Source organism: Sorex araneus, chromosome X (assembly GCF_027595985.1).
Source record: "Sorex araneus isolate mSorAra2 chromosome X, mSorAra2.pri, whole genome shotgun sequence".
In the NCBI taxonomy this organism is placed as follows: Eukaryota; Metazoa; Chordata; class Mammalia; order Eulipotyphla; family Soricidae; genus Sorex; species Sorex araneus.
In genome coordinates, this window is record NC_073313.1 from 361535342 (window position 1) to 361557097 (window position 21756).

Sequence of the window (21756 nt, forward strand, 5' to 3'; positions counted from 1 at the left end):
AACGGGCGGCGGGAGGGCGACGGGTAGAGGCCGGCTCGGGCCGTCGGGTGTGTGTGTGTGTGTAGGGGTGTAGGGGGGAGGGTGTGTGTGTGCGCCCTCCGCGCCGTCGGCGAGCGGCAGGGGCGTGTCACGTGACGCGCCCCCCGGTGGCCGCGGCCGGGCGGAAGTAGACGTTTAGCGCGGGGCCCGGGCGCCGACTCCACATCCGGGAGCCGGGCGCGAGCGGAAGTGGCGTGGTGGGGCCGGAGCCCGCGGCCGGCCTCGCGGCTCGGCGTGGAGCGGGAGTGATGTCCGCCCGGCGCGCGGCTGCACCCGCCGTGAGTTTCCGCCTTCTGGCCGTGACGCCGGCGGCGGGGGGGCGGGGGCGCTGCCGAGCCCGCGCGGGCCGCCGACTCGGGGGGGAGGGGGTCGGCCGGAGCCCCTCGCTAGGCCCCGCGTTGCGCAGGTCAGCTCGGCCCGGACCCCCGAACCCTCAGCCCCCCGGGGGCCGACCCCTCTTCTGGCTGCCCCCCGCCCCGTGGCAGATCGTCTCGGCGGTCACCGCCGGGGACCGGACCCGGGGGCCTGGGGAGGTGCGGGCTGCTGTGGTGTGGCCCCGCCGCCTGGCCCCGGGGGGGACGGTGGGGCGCCCCCTTTCCCGCTCTCCCCCCGTTTTCCTAGAAAGGCTCCGTCTGCGGGCGTGCGGGCCCCGCGAGCGGCCGCGCGGCCGGGGTGGGCAGGGCTGCCTGCGGGGCGTTCATTCCTGTGCTTGCCGTTTGCTAGACCCCTGGAGCCACCTCCTGTAAGCCGCAGCGGAGCGCGAGGAGCGTGCGAGCCAAGAAGTAAGTGAGGACCCTCCTCCTAGCCGTGGGACCCTCCTAGCCAGGGACCCTCCTCCTAGCCCTTGGCTCGCGCTGCCCCCGCCCCGTACAGTTCGCCGCGGGGGCGGGGCCGTCCTGTAGCCCAGCTGCAGGGTCCCCAGCCCCCAGTGCCGTTGGAGCCCTTGCCGTGGGTCGGGGGCGACTGCAGAACCCACAGTGAAGTCTGTGGTCGTTTCAGTTAACGTACTTACAGTTACTTTAGTTAACGTACGTACAGTTAACGTACAGGAGCTCGGTGGCGACCCGGGCTGGACCAGGCAGGTCTTTCACTAGGAGGAAGGAGAAAAATCGAGGTGGCTGATGAAAAGTTCCAGGTGTCGTGCAGACGGGACTGGGTATGGTTCTGGGTAGTTCCCCATCTCTCCAGACAGCCAGTACTCATATATAAATTAAGGGATTCGGGCTGATTTAAACAGGGCTGGAAGAAATCCTTGTAATTTTGTGCCAGTGGCCTTCGAGATGGGCTTATTATTTGCATTATTTAATATCGGTGCAAAGAAGAATCTCATAGACTGAATGGTCTTCAGGAAGAATGAATTCATCCAGATAATGTTTATTGTTTATCCCTCGGTGTGGTCGGTTATAAATAGATGACTGGGGAAAGAAAGCAGAACTGGCAGTCTAAAAGGGAAGTTGATCTACTTGATACAGTAATTAAACTTTTTTATTGTTTGCTCTTTGGGTCACACCCAGAGATGCTCAGGAGTTACTCCTGGCTCTGAGCTCAGACATTACTCCTGGCAGTGCTTGGGGGATGCCGGGTATGGAACCTTGGTCCGCCTCGTGCAAGGCAAAAGCTGTACCTGCTGTACTATCGCTCCAGCCCAGTAATTAAACATTTTAAGGAGGAAATGAGAATATAGTCTTTGGGGAAGGGGAGTGATGGATAGGCTTGAAGCTCCTAAACAGACTTGAGAGGCCAGGAATGATGGAGCTAGGTGCAGGGAGGAGGTTGGTTTATTTTTCAGAAGAGAAATCACTTGCCCAGGTAAAATAGATATTAGGTGATAAAGACATAAAGGTGAGGCGATCGAAATCATAATCTCTGGAGTGGGAGCCCCAGAATCTTTATTTGATGGAAGCAGAGCCAGGGAGGGCGCTTGCCCTGCAAGTGGCCAATCCTGGTTAGATCAGTGACACCTGATAGGTTTGCTGAGTACTCCGGGAGTAATCCCTCAGTGCCACAGGGATGTGGCACAAAAACAGAGGAATATTTGAAGCTGGCTAAGATTGTTAGGTTTGAGAACCAGCGGTTAGAAGTGAAACTGCAAGAACAGAGGTTGAAACCCTGGTGAGTTTTAGCATTTAAGATTGGGCTGCAAAGAGTGGAAGATGTACTTTCCCATTCCAGTGAAATCCAAGTATGTGCACCTAGAAGGTGAACTGAGGCTTGGTAGATCAGAAGGGTTGAATGTAGGTTAAAGTTTTAGTCGAGGAGGGGGCTGGAGTGATAGCACAGCGGGTAGGGCACATCCCAGCATCGCATATGGTTCCCTGAGCACCGCCAGGGATGATTCCTGTGTATCGCTGGGTGTGACCCAAAAAGAAAAAATGTTTTAGGTGACCAGACATTGATACTGAAAACTAGTGCCACAGACAACAAATTATAAGCTAATCACAGTTGTGCTATTGTTTTGCGTTGGGGACCAGAATCCAGAATGCTGGAGCCCCTTAGATGGAGTGGTGCCCCTGGGAAGATCTAGAAGACTTTCCTGTGAAGGAAGCACTTTACATCTGTTTTTTTTTTTTTTTTTTTTTTGCTTTTTGGGTCATACCCAGCGATGCTCAGGGGCTCTGCAGTCAAGAATCACACCTGGCAGTACTCGGGGGACCTTATTGGGATACCAGGGATCGCCCCTGCGCCTTTATATCCTTAACGCTTTTCCTATATAATCTCTCTGATTTCAATAAAAATGTTGCTGGCCACCAGCCTGTTACCTGTTTTCTTCAGTCCATCAGCCTCAGCGGAGGGGCGGGGGGATGACTATTTCCCCCTTGTAGGAACCAGGGAACCCTGTCATGGAGGGGTGGTGACAGTTTGAACGAAAGCACCCTTTTATATTTACAGAAAGGGAAGTTTGACATCTGTTTTTTAAGAGATGCCTTAAATTGATTGGTAAATAGTATAAAGTACCTGAGAAGTTTTTGTTGTTGAGTCCTTTAAAAAAAGACAAAGGGTTTGGTTTTCCTGTTTGTTTTTTGGCCACACCTGTGGTGCTCTGGGTTTAACTCTCCTGGGTGAGCTCAGGGAACACTCCTACTGGGATTGTGGGGGACCAGATGGGATGCTGGGGATTGAACTAGGTCAGCCCCTTGTAAGGATAGTGCAAGATACTATCCTCTTGCACCAAGGGTTTGGGATTTTCCGACCACATTAACTTAATCCCCAAGAATTTAATCATGTTTTTATCTGAACAATGAAGAGGAGGGACCTACCTGCTTGTCCACTGTGAGTAGCCTGCTTCTGTTTCGATGGAAATTGCTGCCTTTGTTTGGGATGGTGGGTTTTGTTATAAAGCATTGCCAGTTCCAAAAGCTGTGGGCTTATTCCTGGCTCTGCACTCAGGGATTACTCCTGACAGACTCAGGGGACCACATGGGGTGCTAGGCATCAAACCTGACTTGGCCACATGCAAGGATTATTTGGGTTGCTGGGGATGCACCTGGATTGGCTGTGTGTAAGGCAAATGATTTTTTTTCTTTTTTTTTTTTTGGGTCACACCTGGCGATGCACAGGGGTTACTCCTGGCTCTGCACTCAGAAATTACTCCTGGCAGTGCTCAGGGGACCATTTGGGATGCTGGGAATCGAACCTGGGTCAGCCGCGTGCAAGGCAAATGCCCTCCCCGCTGTGCTATTGCTCCAGCCCCGGCAAATGATTTTTGGTACAGGTGCCAAAGTACTCTTCAATAGCAGTAAAACTCAAAAAAGTTAGATTTTGCTTGACTTTTTTTTTTTTTCGTTTTTTTCTTTTTGGGTCACACCGACAATGCACAGGAGTTACTCTTAGGTTTTGCACTCAGGAATTACTCCTGGCAGTGCTTGGGGGACCATATGGGATGCTGGGAATGGAACCCGGGTCGGCCACGTGTGAGGCAAAAACGTCCTACCCGCTGTACTATCGCTCTAGCCCCTGTTTTACTTTTTCTTGGTATAGCCTGTTTAAGAAATCCTTGGAACCCTTTCCCCCCTTTCCTCCCTTTCCTCCCCTCCTTCTAACAAGACCCCCGAGTGGCTGCCCATGCACAGGCCCTCTGGCTATTGATTAAGTGGCTTTAAGCCAAGTTCCCAGAGACTCAGAAACATCTCAGAACCCAGTGGTATTAGGTTACTAGCCCCGGGCCACCCCAGGTTGGAAAAAGTGCCCTTTCTTTGTTGGCTTCCCCTCCTGAAGTGGTCCATTTTCCAGAGGCCAATGGACAACCAGGTATGGGCCTGCAGTAGGGACACGCTGGGCCTCCCGGGATGGGGGTGGAGCCGGCCCTTTCCTCCCCCACTCCAGAGAGAACCCCGAGTTGCCACCCAGAACGGGCCCTCTGGCTACTGATCAAGCAGCTTAAGCCATGATCCCAGAGACTCCAAAACAAATCTCGGGAACCCAGTGGCTTTTGGCAGAAATCCCTTCAGATTTAATTATTAAAATTTCAGAATTCTAAAATAGCTATTCATCATATGCTATTCACAATCAGCAATAGAATACAGAAGTGTCTAATGTTAGCTTTTCAGCAGGTCTGAGTATTGGGGTAAAATCCCAAATACTAATGGTGGGTCTGGTGTTGAAATATTGAATGTAATCAGAGAGTAATACAGAGATCATCTGCCACACAGTTAGGGGGAGGGCGTGGGATGGGGGGCATACAGGGGTTTTGGGTGGTGGGAAATGTGCACTGGTGAAGGGACGGGCGTTTCATCATTGTATGACCGAGACTTAAACCCGAAAGCTTTGTAACTGCTCTCATGGTGGTTTAATAAATTATTAAAAAAAAAAACCAAAAAACTTTGGCAGCCTTAATTGCAGAGATGGTTTTCTATTAATTTTATAGTTTGTAGGTCTGTGAACCATTCAATGTTAAGTTTTGTGTGTAGTGTGGCCTAAGAGTGAGTCAAGAACTTTTTTTTTTTTCCTGAAGAGGACTTTATTCTGGGAGCTGGGGGTGGGCTACCTGTGCTCAGGACTTACTCCTGGCTACACTCAGGGGTCACTCCTAGAAGCACTCAGCTGACCTTATAGGTACTGGGGATCTAACCAATCTGACATCTTGCAAGGCGAACACGCTACCCGCTGTATTCTCTCCAGTCCTGGATTTTCAGTTTTAACTGATGTAACATTGCATTATAACATAAATTTAGGTGTACATCATCAGAGCTGTGTGTAGTTGTTGAGGAGACTGTCTTCAGTTCTTTGGCACCTGTCAGAAATCAGTGTGACCTGTATTTGTCTGGGTCTATTTCTGAGTTTATTTTCCTCTTTCATTGATGACTCTCGCCTTTTGATTCTAAATTATGTGGATACTGTCACTTTAGACCACTGTTTGGACTTTCTCAGAATTGCTCTGGCTATTTTAGGTTCTTTGTGTTTCTATATTGTTATAGTAAGGTTTGGTTAGGTGGTCTGAGGCATTGAGATATGTACATGAAAGAAATAATTTACGGAGGATCACAAACTATCTCTGGTGCTGTCACCCAGAGCAGCCTGTTCAGCCCTTTTTATTAACTAGCTTTATGTTCTAACCAATGATATTCAGCACATAGGCAGAATATGCAAATTAACTTAGTCAACAGAAACAGTATCAAAGTCAGTTACATAAATGGAAACAGTTACAGTAACTGTAACAGAAAAAGAATTTTTACATCTAAGCCTTGCTAGGCCTGAGATTGTGGGATGTTGTACACCAAAACTATAATAATAGGAGAATCAGTTAATTCCTACAAGGGCAGGAGTAGTGACTGGTATAATATTGGATTTGTGGATCATTTTGGGGAGCATTGCAAATTTAACAGCATTGAGATGTCTGCCTTATTGAGCATGCTGTATGTTTATTTAAATTTCCTTTAATTTCTTTTACCTCAGTGTGTTACAGTTTTCATTGTGAAAGTCTTGATTGTCGTTTGCTAGATTTCCCCCTGCTTTGTGGTGTATATATATATATTTTTAATTTTTTTATTGAATCACCATATGAAAAGTTACAAAGCTTTCAGGCTTAAGTCTCAGTCATACAATGATCAAACACCCATCCCTTCACAAGAACCCCAGTATACCTCCTATTCCACCCCCAACCCCTGCCTGTGTGGCTGCTGATTTTCACTTTACTTTCTCTTTACTTTGATTACATTCAATATTTCAACAGAAAACTCACTATTATTATTTGGAATTTTCCCCTAACAACCAGACCTGCCGAAAAGGCATCATTTGATAATTTGTTTTCCATTGCTGAGAATGAAGAGCATATGAGGTTTTGAATTTCTGGTATTTTAGTAATTAAGTCCAGAGAAATTTCTGCTAGAAGTTGCATCATTGCAAGCTTGTACCTCTCTTTAGTGGGCCTTGTAAGATGGCGGTCGCCACACCGCTGGGGAAAGGAAAGGCCGAGAAAGAAAAACCTTTCCCCTCCTGGGGTGGCATGGGGTTATAGCTTAGTTCACAGTCTAGAGGCATTTCTGCAGGAATGCTTTGTATATATTTTTTAATGTTACTGTAAATGGCTTTACAAATTTATTTTCTAGCTGCACAGTTGCCAACAATTGACCCTTTATGTTTCTTGTTTTTTGTTTTCTTTTTTTGGATCACAGCTGGCGATGCACAGGGGTTACTCCTGGCTCATGCACTCAGGAATTATCCCTGGCGGTGCTTGGGGGACCATATGGGATGCTGGGAATCGAACCCGGGTCAGCCATGTGCAGGGCAAACACCCAATCCACTGTGCTATCGCTCCAGTTCCTTGTTTTTGTTTTCATGTCACCACCTGCTGGTGCTTTGGGGCTGGTCCTAGCTCAGGGGTCACTCCTGGTGGTGCTTTGGGGGGACTGTTTGGGGATTGACCTGGTCCTGCCTCCCACACCAAGCTCTCTCTTGGGCCCCACTGCTGTGTTTTTGTGTAATGGCCTATGGAATTCTGCCACCTGCAAATCACTTTTTGAATGATTGTATATTTGGTGAGTGGGGGATAAATTTTACTCCTATCCCCTTTGCTCCTTATGTCTACCTTATTCCCCCTTCTAAATTTTGTTTATTTTTGTTTATTTGGCCCACCCCAGCCGTGCTCAGGGGCTGTCCCCACCGCTGTACTCGGGAAGCTCTCCAGGAGGTGCTCAGAGGCCTGAGTAGTACCAGGGCTTAGGCCCGGGTCTCGTGTGCAGAGCCTGCACCCGGCCCTGCGTGACATTCAGCAGTAGCTATGCACTTGGACCTTTCTTTCTTCAGGACTTTTTGTTTTGGTTTCTGGGTCACACCCAGCAATGCACAGGGATTACTCCTGGCTCATGCACTCAGGAATCACTCCTGGCGGTGCTCGGGGCACCATATGGGATGCTGGGAATCGAACCCGGGTCGGCCGTGTGCAAGGCAAACACCCTACCTGCTGTGCTATTGCTCTAGTCCCTCTTCGGAACTTTTTTTTTTTTTGCTATTGTTTTTGGGCTACATCAATGGTGCTCAGATTTACTCTTGGCTCTGTGCTCAGGGAACTATATGGGTTGCTGGGGATTGCATCCTGGTCGGCCATGTGCAAAGCATACGCCATGAATTGTCCCTTCCCTTTTATTTAAAAAAAAAAATAGTCAGTACTCTTTGTCCTAAAGACAAAGTTTATCACGTTTATCAGTATTCAAATAAGGCCACTCAAGTTTTGTGATTGCTGATTGCATTGAATATACATTTTAAAACTCATTTATCCCTATTCTGTTTTTATACTTTAAATGTGATTCTTATTTGCAGCATATAAAATAAAGGTATTGCTGACTTTCCCCCTTATTAATCTCTGACTTCTAACCAGTGTAAATGATAAATACTAAATTATTGATGTGATTGGATTTATGTCTATCATTTTATTATTCTCTCCTGTTTTTTGTTTCTCTATACTTTGTTCCTCCTAATCTTCCCGTTTTTGAGGGGAGGGGTTGTTTTTGGGCTATACCTGACGGTGCCCAGGGGTAACTCCTGACTCTGCACTCAGGAATCACTCCTGGTGGTGCATGGTGCTCAGGGGACCGTATGGGATGCCGGGATTGAACCCGGGTCAGCCACATACAAGGCAAGTGCTCCATAGACACTATACTATAGCTCCAGCCCATGTTCCTCTTCATTTTCTCTTTTCTGTTACGTGGTGTGTCTAGGAATTACCGTGTTATATACTTACCTTTTCAGGTTCAACTAGAGTTAATATCCTACCACTTCACTCAGATGAAGTGGAAGCTTCATAACTATATATATATATATATATATATATATATATATATATATATATATATATATATATTTGCTTTTTGGGTCACACCTGGCAATGCACAGGGGTTACTCCTGGCTCTGCACTCAGGAATTACCCCTGGCCGTGCTCAGGGGACCATATGGGATGCTGGGATTTGAACCCGGGTCGGCCGCATGCAAGGCAAACGCCCTACCCGCTGTGCTATATCTCCAGCCCCTTCATAACCATATTGACTCCTCAAGGCTGCTAATAACCGTGCGCCTGTGTTTTGTATTTGTGGTGCCAGGGATCCAACCAGGGCCTCCCCCTGCAAGCACATTCTCTACTGCCAAGCCACATTCTTGTCCTATGTGTTAGAGCTATGTTTATTAAGACAATGGGAGATTTTTTTTTTTTTGGGTCACACCCAGCGATGCACAGGGGTTACTCCTGGCTCATGCACTCAGGAATTACTCCTGGCGGTGCTCAGGGGACCATATGGGATGCTGGGAATTGAACTCGGGTCGGCTGCGTGTAAGGCAAACGCCCTACCCGCTGTGCTATTGCTCCAGCCCTGACAATGGGAGATTTTTTAAAGATTTCTATTTAACCAGCCCTTTACTATTTCCACTGTTTTTTACTTTATTATCATACTAATACATATGTTTTGGGTCTCAGGTCACACCTGAGATGTGCTCGGGGATGGGGACCATATGTGGTGCTAGGGATCCAGCCACATACAAAGTGAGCACCTTAACCCCTTTACTATCTCTCCTGCCCACGCCCCTTTGCCCCTTTTTCAAGTAGGGGGTATAACCAGTGCTGGGGGACCTGTGGAACCAGCGTTGGAACTCAGATTCGCACAGACTGGGCCTGGGGTCTAAAACTTGAGCTGTCTTCTTCGGCAACTCCCCTCACAATTTCTGTTACCGCTGACCTACAATTTTGGGACAGATCTCTCAGAATTTGTTGGGGGGGGGGCGGCAGGTCGAGGCTGTGAGCCTCGCAAAGTGGTGCTGAGGGGCCTCCTCCTGGCTCTTTGGTATCATGTATGATGGGGCATCTTGCGTGCAGAGGTACTCCGGCCTGTTCGAGCCCTGTCTCTGGTCCAGGATTTCTTGTTCCCTTCCGTTTGGGGCCACCCTTGGTGGTGCTGAGGAGCTACTCCCATAGGCGCAGGGCGCCAAGCCACACGGCTTCGGCAGCTGAGTAATTATTAGATAATGATGATAAGATTCGAGCCCAGAGCATCGCTTATTTCCTTACTTACTCAATGGATGTTTGTTCTGTGGCTGTGAGGAGTCAGGTTTTGGGATGATTTGGTATTTGGGATAATGGTATTCCTGGAGAGCTACTTTTGTTCTTATGGGGCTAACCAGAGAATTTAGTTGATTGTCATGATCAAGATCTGTGTGTCAGTACGTGATTATAAATAGATGACTTGATTTCCAAATCAAGTGATGTATTTATTTTTCAGTTTTGGGGTCACACCCAGCAGTGCTTAGGGATTACTCCTCACTCTGTGCTTAGAAATTACTCCTGGTGGTGTTTGGGGGATCACAGGCGATGCCAGGGATCGAACCTGAGTTGGTCACGTGCAAGGCAAATGCCCTCCCCACTGTACTATCCTCTGGCCTTCAAGTGATTTATGAATCAGCCAGCTTGCATCTCTGCTATAAGAATCTTCTTTCTAGCACCCTCCTCATCTTTGGAAGGAACCAACACTTTCCCTTCATTCTTCCCTCAGGGGTTATCTTCCGTCCAGCTTCCCGAGTGACTTACCCCAGGAAAGCAAAGCTGGCCTCACACAGATGTTCGCTGGAAATGGGACGCCCTGGAGGGTTTTGGTCTCTACAGAGAACTGTCCCTCTGTGGCATCCTGAGCCTCTTCTGAAAACAGACGTTGTTTACTCAGAAATGTTTGCTAACTGCATGCTAACTGGTTTTCTCATTTGGAAAGTTGGCTCAGTTATACACCAGCCTTCTCTGGCCAGCTTCACAAGCCAGCGGGGGCTGGAGAGATGGCGCAGCAGGAGGGCATTTGCCTTGCACCTGACCATCCCAGGTTGGATCCTGCGTGTCACATATGGTACCCCAGGACCGTGCCAGGAGTGATGTCCTGAAGGCAGAGCCAGGAGGAACCCATGAGCCAGCACTGCCATGTGTGGCCCCCAAACAAAAACAGAAACAAATGACAAGCTATTGACAAAACAAAAACAGAAACAAAAAAATTTTTAAAAATTAAAAAAAAAACAAACAGAAACAAAAGACAAGCGCCATTCCTTTAGCTATGGACGCTGAGTGTCGCTGCCTAAACCAGGCAGGCTAGCACTGACGCAAGCCGAGGCTCAGGGAGAGGGAAGACCTGATCAGGGCCTGCAAATCCTTTCTCTGTCAATTTCTCCGCTGGTCTCTCTCTTTCGGGCGGGGGCGCATGTGGCAGCGCTCAGGGCTGGCTTCTGGTGTGTCTGCGGAGATTTCTCCCCTGGGGCTGATCAGGGGCCCCGTGCAGTACTGGGACAGGGAACCTGGGTGGGCGCGTGAGTGCATTGGCCCCTGTGCTCTCTGTCCAGACCTCGGGACACTCCGGTTACTGGGCCTCTGTCAGAGAAACACAGCCGTATACATCTGGCTAAAGATTCAGGGGGCCTTCTGTTTTGTTTTGGAGGCCACACTGAAGATGCTGAAGGATCACTCTTGGCAGTGTTCGGATCTATGGCGCTGGGGATCAGGCCAGGGGGAGCTGCATGCAAGTCAAGCGCCTCACCCACCCACTGCACTCTTTCGGGCATATTGGCATCTCCTGAAGGAACACAATCCCCCTCTTTCTTTTTTTTTAATTTAAATTTTATTTTTATAAAGTAGTTCACAATGTTTGATTACATTTAATATTTGAACACCAGTCCCACCACCGTAACACCTTCCCTGCACCATATTGCAGATGTTTCTATCCAGACCCCAACCCTGCCCTAACGCAGAACTGAAATAATGCATTTTGTATTGCACAAACCCCCCTTACCTTTCTTTATTTTGGTACTTCTAGGAAGTACTGCTTTTTTGGGCAGCAATTTTTTTCCACCTTGTTGGGTCACACCAGCTGATGCTCAGGGGTTACTCCTAGCTCTGCACTCAGGAATTAATCCCGGTGGTGCTTGATACCATACAGGATGCCAGAGATCCAACCTGGGCCGGCCGTGTGCAAGCAAAATGCCCTACCCGCTGTACTGTCACTCCAGCCCCAGAATTTTTATTCTTACTCTTTGCAATGAAGATAATTAACAGTTGTATTAGATGAGCCGTTGTAATTGTTAAGGAGAGTACTAAATTCTAAATTCTACTTAGTTTTTGCACAGGTAATCATAAGCTGATTAATGGGAACTTTGTCCCACCCCTCTTTTGCGGTGTGTGTCTTTTTTCCTACTCATTGCAGAAGTCAGTGCCCTATAAAGGATAACAGTTTCCAGTATACCGTCCCTCACGATGACTCCTTGAGTGGCTCCTCGTCCGCCTCTTCCTGTGAACCTGTGGGTGACTTTCCTGCACCTTTAGAAAAATCTGCCTGCTGGTTGAAGATGAGGAAACTCAAGTCTGCTGGTGCGGACCGCATGGAAGGTATCCCATGTTACATCTCACTCCAAAGACATCTTACTTCCCTTACCTGCAAAGTTAGATTTTGAGATCGTGGGGTTCCCCCTCCTTACATGTTAATTTTAGTGTGGGAAGTTAGGGGCTACTGTTCGTGGTGCTCAGAGGCTATTCCTGACTATTCCTGGCTATTCATGGTTGTGCCAGACATGGAACTGGGGTGAACCACATGCAATACAGTGGCTGGACTGTCTTTCCTCTGCAGGTTTAAAGTTTTTTTCCCTTTTTCTAGTGAAGTAAAGTAGTTTTTAATTGAAGGAAATTTAGAGAGATGAGGAGACAGACAGAGAAGGTATGTGTTCAAGAGAGAAGACAGACTTCTCCAGAAGGGAAAAAGCTCTACAAGTTACTATTTTTTAAGAAGTTGTGAGGATGGGGGCTGGAGCTATAGCACAGCAGGTAGGGCATTTGCCTTGCATGCAACCAACCTATGTTTGACTCCCAGCACCTCATATGGTCCCCCAGCACTGCCAGGAGTGATTCTTGAGTGTAGAGCCAGGAGTAACCCCTGTGCATCCCTGGTGTGACCCAAAAAGGGGGAAAAAAAAGAGGGGCTGGAGCGATAGTACAGCGGGTAGGGCGTTTGCCTTGCACTTGGCTGACCTGGGTTCGAGTTCCAGCATCCCATGTGACCCCTGTGCATCGCCAGATGTGACCCAAAAAGGGAAAAAAAAAAAAAAGAAGAGTGGTTAGGTTGTCCTATAATATTGGCTTTGTGAACTGTGAAATTCTGATTTTGCGCTTGCAAATGATCCTGGTAGCTGCCTTTCTCTTCGTGTGATTTGAACATCTTGCCCATTTTTTCTTCTTAGGGTTTCTGGACTGTTGTAAGAGTCAATCTAGGTACAATATTCATGGTGGGTCAGAGTCTTAAGAGTCCATAATCCGGGGCTGGAACGATAGCACAGCGGGTAGGGCGTTTGCCTTGCATGTGGCCAAACCAGGTTCGATTCCCAGCATCCCATATGGTCCCCCAGCACCGCCAGAGTAATTCCTGAGTGCAGAGCCAGGAGTTACCCCTGTGCATTTCTGGGTGTGACCCGAAAAGCATAAAAAAAAGAGTCCATAATCCATTTTCTGGAACAAATCTGCTTCTGTGTTAGCCTCTAGTCATTATCAAACAAGGCACTGCCTGAAAGCCCCGGTTATTTCTAGGGAGTGGTGGGGTCATTTGAGATAGATAACAATCAGATAGGGGAGGTTGAGTCAGTTGATGAAAAGTTCTATCCGTTTCTCAGAGTTTTTCAGATATTTCTTTTAACTTTTCTTTTTTGGGTCACACCTGGCTCTACACTCAGGAAGTATTCCTGACCATGCTCAGGGGACAGAAAGGGATGCCTGGGATTGAACCCAGGCAAGGCAAATGCCCTACTGCTGTACTAGGGCTCCGGCCCCTGTTTCAGATATTTCTGTTGGGGTCTGTACTCCTGGGTGAGGTTTTCCTCTGGTGCCTTTTGAATGATGTTTTTTTTTTTTTTTTTGCTTTTTGGGTCACACCCAGCGATGCTCAGGGGTTACTCCTGGCTTTGCACTCAGGAATTACTCCTGGCGGTGCTTGGGGGACCATATGGGATGCCAAGGATCGAACCCAGGTCGGCCGCGTGCAAGGCAAACGCCCTACCCGCTGTGCTATCGCTCCGGCCCCCCTTTTTGAATGATGTTTTGAAGACAAACCCTGCTGTTCATTCCAGCCACAGTGAGTTTTTGTGCGATATTTCAGGGTCAGATGGTATCTCACCCAAAGGAAAAAGAAAAGCCAAGCAGGAAGAAGATGAAGACTATCTAGAATTTCCCCAGAAGAAGCATAAGCTTTATGGTAAGGCAGTTCCTGGACTTGATTCTCTGATGATAAAAGGGAACAGGAGCTTAGGTTTGGACCTTGCAGCTCTTCTGGGTCTTGTAGTACTTTTGAGCCCCTTGAATTTTGGGGCAAAGAAAGGTTTCAGTTCCGCCTTCCCCTTGAAGGTAGTTGACTGAGGGGTTGGGGGCATAGAGCACTGGCCTTCACCAGCTGGTATGCAGGCTGGGGCCTGTCCACCCCTGGTCCACCGCCTCTGTCAGAACCACTGTGCAGGATAGGCTAAAAATGGGACTGGAGCGGTAGAACAGCGGGTAGGGCGTTTGCCTTGCAGGTGGCCGACCCGGGTTTGATTCCCAGCATCCCTGAGCACCACCAGGAGTAATTCCTGAGTGCAGAGCCAGGAGTAACCCCTGTGCATTGCTGGGTGTGACCCAAAAAGCAAAAAGTATAAAAATTAAAACAATTGGGGCTGGAGCGATAGCATAGCGGGTAGGGCGTTTGCCTTGCACTTGGCCAACCCAGGTTCGAATCCCAGCATCCCATATGGTCCCCTGAGCACCGCCAGGAGTAATTCCTGAGTGCAAAGCCAGGAGTAACCCCTGTGCATTGCCGGGTGTGACCCAAAAAGCAAAAAAAAAAAATAATAATAACAACAATTTTTTTAAAATAAAATAAGCTATTTTGAAGAAAAAATAGGCTAAAGAAAGCTGGCTTAGCATATTGAGGGAGGAGGGAGGAGATTTTGATATCAGGGACTAGCAAAACTGATCTTTTGGGCTTCGTGTTTCTCTCTTATACCAGGGAGGAAGCAACGGCCTAAAACTCAGTCTAATTCCAAATCCCAGACTCGTCGCATTCGGAAGGAACCACCAGTTTATGCCGCAGGTATGCTTGCTCTGGAAACTGCCGGGATCACATTGTTGGTACGGGAATGAATTGCCAAGATTATTATAATTATTATTATTACTATTTGCGTTTTTTGGGCCACCCTAGGTGGTGCCCAGGGCTTACTCCTGGCTCCGCACTCGGGGCTCACTCCTGGCAGGGCTTGGGGGACCATATGGAGTGTCTGAGATTGAGCCAGGTTCCGGCTTGTACAGGCAAGCGCTTTATCTGCTGTGCTGTCTTTATGGTCCCCAAAACATTTCTCTTAAGGTGGCTGCTATCAGGAGCATGGTTTAAAGATCAGGCAGACATGGGTTCAAATTTTGGCTCTTCTTAAATTTTCTTTTTTTAGGGGATTGGAAGTTGCCACAAATCATTTTTAGAAGTTACACACCCTTTTTTTTTTTTTTTTGCCTTTTGGGTCACACCTGGAGATGCACAGGGGTTACTCCTGCTGGTGGTCGGGGGACCTTATGGGATGCTGGGACTTGAACCTGGGTCAGCCACATGCAAGGCAAATGCCCTACCTGCTGTGCTATCATTCCAGCCCCAGTTATACACATTTAAGTGTCCATTATTAGAAAGGGCATTTAAAAAATTTGATTAAATACCTTAATTAAGCTGGGGAAAATATTACCCATTTCTTTAAGCAATTGGGTTTTTTTATTTTCTTGTTTTTGACCTACACTTGGTGGTGCTTGCTTACTCGGGTTTACTCCTGCCTGGCTCTGCTCTCAGGAGTTATTCCTGGTGGTACTCGGGACCATATGGGATGCTGGGGATTGAACCCAGGTCTGCCGCATGCAGGGCAATGCCCTCCCTTGCTTTGTATTATGCTTCAGCTCCAGCAATTGGTCTTTAGAGTGAGTCATTGTATTTATTTTTTATATTCTTAATTTTTGATTTTATTATAAATTGATTCTGTGCGGGTTTTGTTTGTTTGTTTTTTGTGGGGGGGCATTTCAGGAGGTTGGAGGCCATACCCAGTTTTGCTCAGGACTAAATTCTGGCTCTGTGCTCAGGGATTATGTGATCCCTGGCGGTGCTCAGGGGGGACTATATGTGGTTCTAGGGATCAAACTGGGAAGGCCAAATATAAGGAAGGTGCCTTACCCCTGTATTCATCTCTCTGGCCGCTCTTAGATTCTTTTTATCGTGGGGTATTGAGTAGGAGTTTCAAGAGCTCCTTGCAGCCTGAAGAGATTATTTCTCGGAGTCACAGCAAAGAGCTTCATTATTTCTCAGGAAGGGCAGGCATCCTTAATGCCATGTCTCCTCAACTCTGTGACGATGCCTTTCGTTTGTAGAGAATTTGAGGGTCACAGTGTTCCTTCTCTCTGTAGGCAGTGTGGAGGAGCAGTGGTACTTAGAGATCGTGGAGAAAGGCAGTGTCTCCTGTCCTACCTGCCAGACGGTAGGGAGGAAGACCATAGAGGGCCTGAAGAAACACATGGAAAACTGCAAACAGGTTAGCTATTGCATAGAGTTGCGTGGAGTCACCATGCTCTTAGACCAAACTTTAGAACTCTGCACTAGGTTGGGTTTGCTAAGGATGGTGGAGAAGGGGCGGTGTCTGCTCATCTGTGCCGGAGACCACTCAGGCTTTGGACTTTTTAAAAAAATTTTGGGTCACACCCAGCAGTGCTCAGAGGTCACTCCTGGCTCTACACTCAGGGATATGTGTTGCCGGGGATTGAATCCAGGTCAGCTTTGTGAAAGGCAGACACCCTACCTGCTGTGCTCTCTGTCCAGACTTTGGGGTTTTAGTCTTCCTTCAACCTGACAACTGTCATTTACTTTTTTGCCTGTGTGAAACATGGTTTCCTCACATATAAGAGGATGCTCAAGACTTGATATAGTCTTTTGAGTAGGAACAAAGCAATAACTTGGCACATGCTGGCTTGAGTCAATGGTAGTGTTTTATTTGTAAGCAGGAGTTGCCTTTATTTCTTTGCCCTTAAGGACATGACACCAAGCTTGTGGGTTTTTGAAAGTCATTGACCCTGAGTTTAGGGAATAAAGGTAACAGCGAGGAGGGCATTTGGGTAGGACTCTGATTTTCTGTTCCTCTGTTGCACAGTCTCACTTCGTGTGCTGTTTTCCCCCGTAGGAGATGTTGACTTGCCATCACTGTGGGAAGCAGCTTCGCTCACTGGCAGGGATGAAGTACCACGTCATGGCAAACCATAATAGTTTGGTAAGAGTATCTTGGGCCCACCTGGTGGATCCTTGGGTGATTTGTATGTAGCATGGCCCCCAAGGTTCATGTCCTGGGAGAGCGAGGCTTAGCCCTCGTGTTTGCATCCCGTTCACGTCCTTGTCTGTCTAGGAGAAGATGGAGAAAGCCACGAGGCAGATAACTTAGACTTCGTGGACATCAGCTTAGGTGCTGGTTCAGTCCTTTGATTCTCCCCTGACATCATTCCTTTCTGTTTCTGGCCTGTCTTGGAATCACCTGCTTGTGTGCTTCTCTTGTGTTCTAGCCTATTTTGAAAGCTGGAGGGGATGCATTCAATGAACCGAGTGAGAGGGAGAGGCTCCGCACCGTTCTCAAGAGACTGGGGAAACTCAGGTGCACACGTGAGGTGAGAACTCTGTGTCAGTTGGACCAATGTCTTGCTGTTAAGTCATTGCCATCTTTCGACTTTCCCTGCTGGGACCTGAATGGGTGCCATCTTTTTAAAAAACAAAACCAAAACCAAGTAAGGTCCACTTTCAGAAGAGTTTTGCCCCGTGTCAGCTGGAAATACTTAACTGCTGGTGCTTGGGATGGCCCCCGCCCGTGGTCACACCCAGCAGTGCTCAGGGCTGCCTTGTGATGCTGGGGATCTGGGATCGGACCTGCTAGGCATGTGTGCTACCTCCTGGCCTCTTGTTCTGGCTCATCTTCCAGAGGAAGAGTCACTTCTGGGGCCAGGGAGGGAGCTCAAAAGCTGGAGCCCCGAGCCAGGTGGAGCCCCACGCACTGTTGGACGTGACCTAAAACCACTGCTCCAAAATACTGACTCTTGCTTGCCCTGTGAATCATTAAAAGTTTATTTTCTGTTTGGTTTGCTTTTGTGGGCCACAACCGGCAGTGCTCTGGGCTTACTTCTGGCTCTTCACTCAGCATCATTCCTGATGGCACTTGGGGGACCAGACGGGGTGCCAGGGATTGAACCCAGGTTGGTCACATGGAAGGCAAGCACCCAAAAGTTCTTTATTTTCTCTCTCATATCCAAAAATCAGTTTTTCTGCTCCTTCCCCTTTGTTTATGGGGTGTCCTTATACCTTCCTTATGGACTGGTGTGCAGGACCCCATTACCTCTGTGAGGAACTTATGTTGCTGGGCATTTGATAACTGGGTGGAATGGCATTGTAGACGGAGGCAGGAACTGGCATGGGGTAGATGCCCTGTGCTAGCTTACTGACTGCTGACTCAATAGCTTGAGTGAATATCATGCTTTGTAGGAGAACAGCCACTGGACCAGGGACAGGGAAAGGGTTTGTGCCAATGGGAAAAGTTGGAGAGGGCAATGCCAGGTCACAGTTTGTGTAACGTGGGGGCTGAGTGTTTTTCTGACTGTCTCAGTAAAAGATGTAAGATTAAAGCCTCTCCCTCTCTTTTGAACTCAGAGTTGCTCTAGTAGCTTTACCAGCATCATGGGCTATCTATACCATGTGAAAAAATGTGGAAAAGAAGCTGCCGAGCTGGAGAAGCTGACCCTGACGTGTCACCATTGTGGCAAGGTGTATCGATCAAAGGCTGGACTTGCGTATCACCTGAGGTCAGAGCACGGGCCTGTGAGTACCGGTTACTTTCCCAGCCCTGTTTGCTAGAGTCCTGGCCACTGTGTCCCCCACGTCTTCCCCTGCACCCTTGCCTTCCTCATTTGCATCTCCTTGAAAGCTTTCGTTCTGTGTGTTGGGCATATATAAACTCGTATTTGGGGCATATATACATATATATACATATATATATACATATACATATATATATATACACACACACACAGATACACACACAAACATGTATTTCTTTTTCTTTTTCTTTTTGGTACCGGATTGAACCCAGGACCTCACACATGCACAGCAAGCACTGTATGACACTGAAAACTACATTCTCAGCTCAGTGTGTGTGTGTGTGTGTGTGTATACACATATATGTGTATATATATATATGTATGAACATATACTATGTTTATCTGTTTATATAAATATATACATATACATGTATTTTCTACAAATCATCTGCTTGTTCTTGCTTGGTTTTTTATTTTGTCTGCTTGTTTTGGGGTCACACCTGGCATTGCTAAGGTCTTCCTTGTGGCTGGCTGAGGGATTGCTCCTGGTAGGCTTAGGGGACTAAATGGGGTTCTGGAAGTTGGTACTTGAATCCAGGTCAGCCATGCACAAGGCAAGTACCTTACTTTCTGTGCCTTACTAACCTACTGTTTTGCTTCTCAAACATGTTCTGGACATAAGTCCTTATCAGATATGTTTTACAAATAGTTTATCCTACTGGAGCTTGTTTTTGCAATTTTTCCTCAGTAATTTTCAAGGAAAAAAGTTTTTAATTTTTAGTTTAGTTTTTTTTTTGTTGTTGTTGTTAATAGTGCCAGGGATTGACCCCAAGGTTAGACAGGCTCTCTGCCTCTCAGCCACATCCCTGGCCTGCGACCTGTGGGTTCTTTTGGTTTTGGGTCACATCTAGTGGTGCTCAGCTTGGCTGTGTGCAAGGCATCCGCCCTGCCCCCTGTGCTACTGCTCAGTCCAGCCTATGGCTCTGAATTTTGATCAAGCTGTAGTTTGCGGCTTCTCCTATGAATAATATTTTTTGGTGATACCTAAGATACTTTTTGCCTAATTCAATGTCTAATTTTCTATTGCTGCTCTGAAAAACTACCAGTTGATGGCTTAAGGAGCCTAAGAGATAGTACAGACAGAGTATTTGCTTTGTACACTCCCAGCCTAGATTTGACCCCTGGCATTGCATATGGTCCCTGAGCACCAACAGGAGTGATCCTTGAACACAGAGCCAGGAGTAAGTCCTGAGCTGGGTATGGTCCATAAACAAAACAAAGGAACCAGAAACACCAGCACAGTTAATGTCTCACAGTTCATTAAATTAGAAGTCTTAAATTTGGTACAATTTACTCCCTCATCTCTGTGAAACCTGTTACTTGGGCGTGGGGGCAGGGGCAGGGCTTCTTCCAGGTAGTGCTCAGGGCATCCAGGGATCACTTAGTTTGGTACTCAGACCTGAGAATGGGATACTGGTTTGGTCCTACAGTGCCGGCACCCTCTGGGGCCACACCCTGTGGTGCTTGGGACCCTTAGGAGCCTGCCATGAGGTGCCAGAGATTGAACCTTCCTTGTGTGCACCCTAACTTCCAGCACCATCTCCCCTGCCTAGACTCAGAGGAAACTTGAAAGGAAAATCTCATTCTAGCATTTTAGATTGCTCAGGAATTCAGTCTATGAAGTAATAGGGCCCTGTTTCCTTCCTAACAGGCTGGGAGCTTTTCTTTGCCTCTGAAGGCCAATTTTATCATTTTGTATTTTATATTTAGAGCTGTGATTTATTTTGAGTTCATTTTTGTTTATAATAAAGCCTATGAGATATGGATCGGCATTTATTTGATTGCCTATGTATCTGTTAACTTTGTTTGATTTTGGTCCACACCATTATACTATCTCTCCAGCCCCATGATATGTCTTAACTTTTTTTTTTTTCCTTTTTTGGGTCACACCCATCGATGCTTGGGGGTTACTTCTGACTCTGTACTCAGGACTTTCAGGAGTTCCTCCTGGCAGTGCTTGGGGGACCATATGGGATGCCGAGGACGAACTAAGGTCGGCTGTGTGTGAGGCAAATGCCCCACTTGCTATACTGTCATTTGGCCCTGATCTGTCTTAACTTTTACCCACTTTTACTTATTACAGCAGAACAGATCTTCACCTGCTAGTTAGAAGCTTTTAAAAAAAAAATAAACCAGCAAAGAATACATTAATATGCAAAGTTTTCTGCTAGTGGCTCACAAGCTAGCAAGTGGCTCTTTGCATGCTAGAGTAGGAAGGACAGCCTTCATTCACAGGCCTGGAGGGAAGCTCCACCTCAGGTCAGTGTTTCACTCTGTCCCGTTCTTGCAGATCTTCTTTCTAGATTCAGGGCAGCCAGAGGGCTTAACGGACATGAGCATGCAGTCACCAAGTGGAGGCCGAGTTCGGAGGCGTTCTGCCAAGATAGCAGAGTTTCACCTGCAAGAGCTGGCCTCTGCCGAGCTGGCCAAGGAGTGGCCTAAGAGGAAGCTGCTTCGAGATCTCGTGCCGGATGATCGGAAGGTATTGATCTTTGTTTGAACCATCGTATCTGATAGCGTGCTTCCTATGCACAGAAAAGTAAATGCATGTGAGTGTGACAAGCAATATTTGCTCCATTGTCCTTGGAGAAGTACTCCGTCCAAGCTAGAGTCACTGTTTGAATTCAGAGAGGAGTCCATCCGTTTCAGACATTTCTTTAGCGGGGTCCTCTAGACCCACGAAACCCGAATTCCCATGTGCGGTTTCCGCTCTGCACTTTGCTTGCAAAAATGCTTTGTCTTTGTGTGTTCACTTCTAGTTACTGTGAATGTTTAGTTTAGGTCAGTGTTTTCAGTTTGTTTCTGTAGCAGTGGAACTCTCCCTCTCTCCCTTTTCCCAGATGAGAGCTTCTGTGAAACATCGGTCTAAAATACTTGGTCTGGGGAGCTGGCGTGGTAGCACAGCGGGTAGGGCGTTTGCCTTGCACGCAGCCGACCCGGGTTCGTTTCCCAGCATCCCATAGGGTCCCCCGAGCACCGCCAGGAGTAATTCCTGAGTGTAAGAGCCAGGAGTAACCCCTGTGCATTGCCGGGTGTGACCCAAAAAGCAAAAAATAAGTAAATAAATAAAATACTTGCTCTGGATACCTGGAGGTGTTGAGCCCAGCCTTACCGGCTTGATCTTCCTCACCCTAGTCATAGCCTCTGGGGGATCCAGAGCTCAGTTTAGAGTTTTTGGTTTAGCGTAGATCACTGGGAGGTGCATCCTTTGGCCTCGAGCGGTTGTGGGCTGTAGGTCTAGGGAGTTACTACAGGAAGGGTTTGGAGGAAGATATATCATAAGAGTTTAAGGTCAGAGCTACGGACCTATTATTATCATC

The 21756-nt window shown here is 47.6% G+C and overlaps 1 protein-coding gene across 3 annotated transcripts in view; it reads left to right on the plus strand.

Annotated features, from left to right (window-relative positions):
* The first annotated feature begins 190 nt into the window (after positions 1-190).
* ZNF512 (zinc finger protein 512) overlaps positions 191-21756 on the plus strand; it is a 32856-nt gene continuing 11290 nt past the window's right edge. Inside the window, exons 1-10 of one of the 3 annotated variants that reach the window (XM_055122870.1) lie at positions 205-317; positions 763-821; positions 11694-11875; positions 13629-13724; positions 14511-14594; positions 15938-16062; positions 16705-16791; positions 17078-17179; positions 18210-18377; positions 20727-20918. In XM_055122870.1, coding sequence (XP_054978845.1) covers positions 288-317; positions 763-821; positions 11694-11875; positions 13629-13724; positions 14511-14594; positions 15938-16062; positions 16705-16791; positions 17078-17179; positions 18210-18377; positions 20727-20918 — 1125 coding nt within the window. In that variant the 5' untranslated portion in view covers positions 205-287. Of the gene's footprint in view, positions 318-762; positions 822-11693; positions 11876-13628; positions 13725-14510; positions 14595-15937; positions 16063-16704; positions 16792-17077; positions 17180-18209; positions 18378-20726; positions 20919-21756 lie in introns of all 3 variants that reach the window. The other 2 variants (XM_055122872.1, XM_055122871.1) reach the window with 2 other exon arrangements.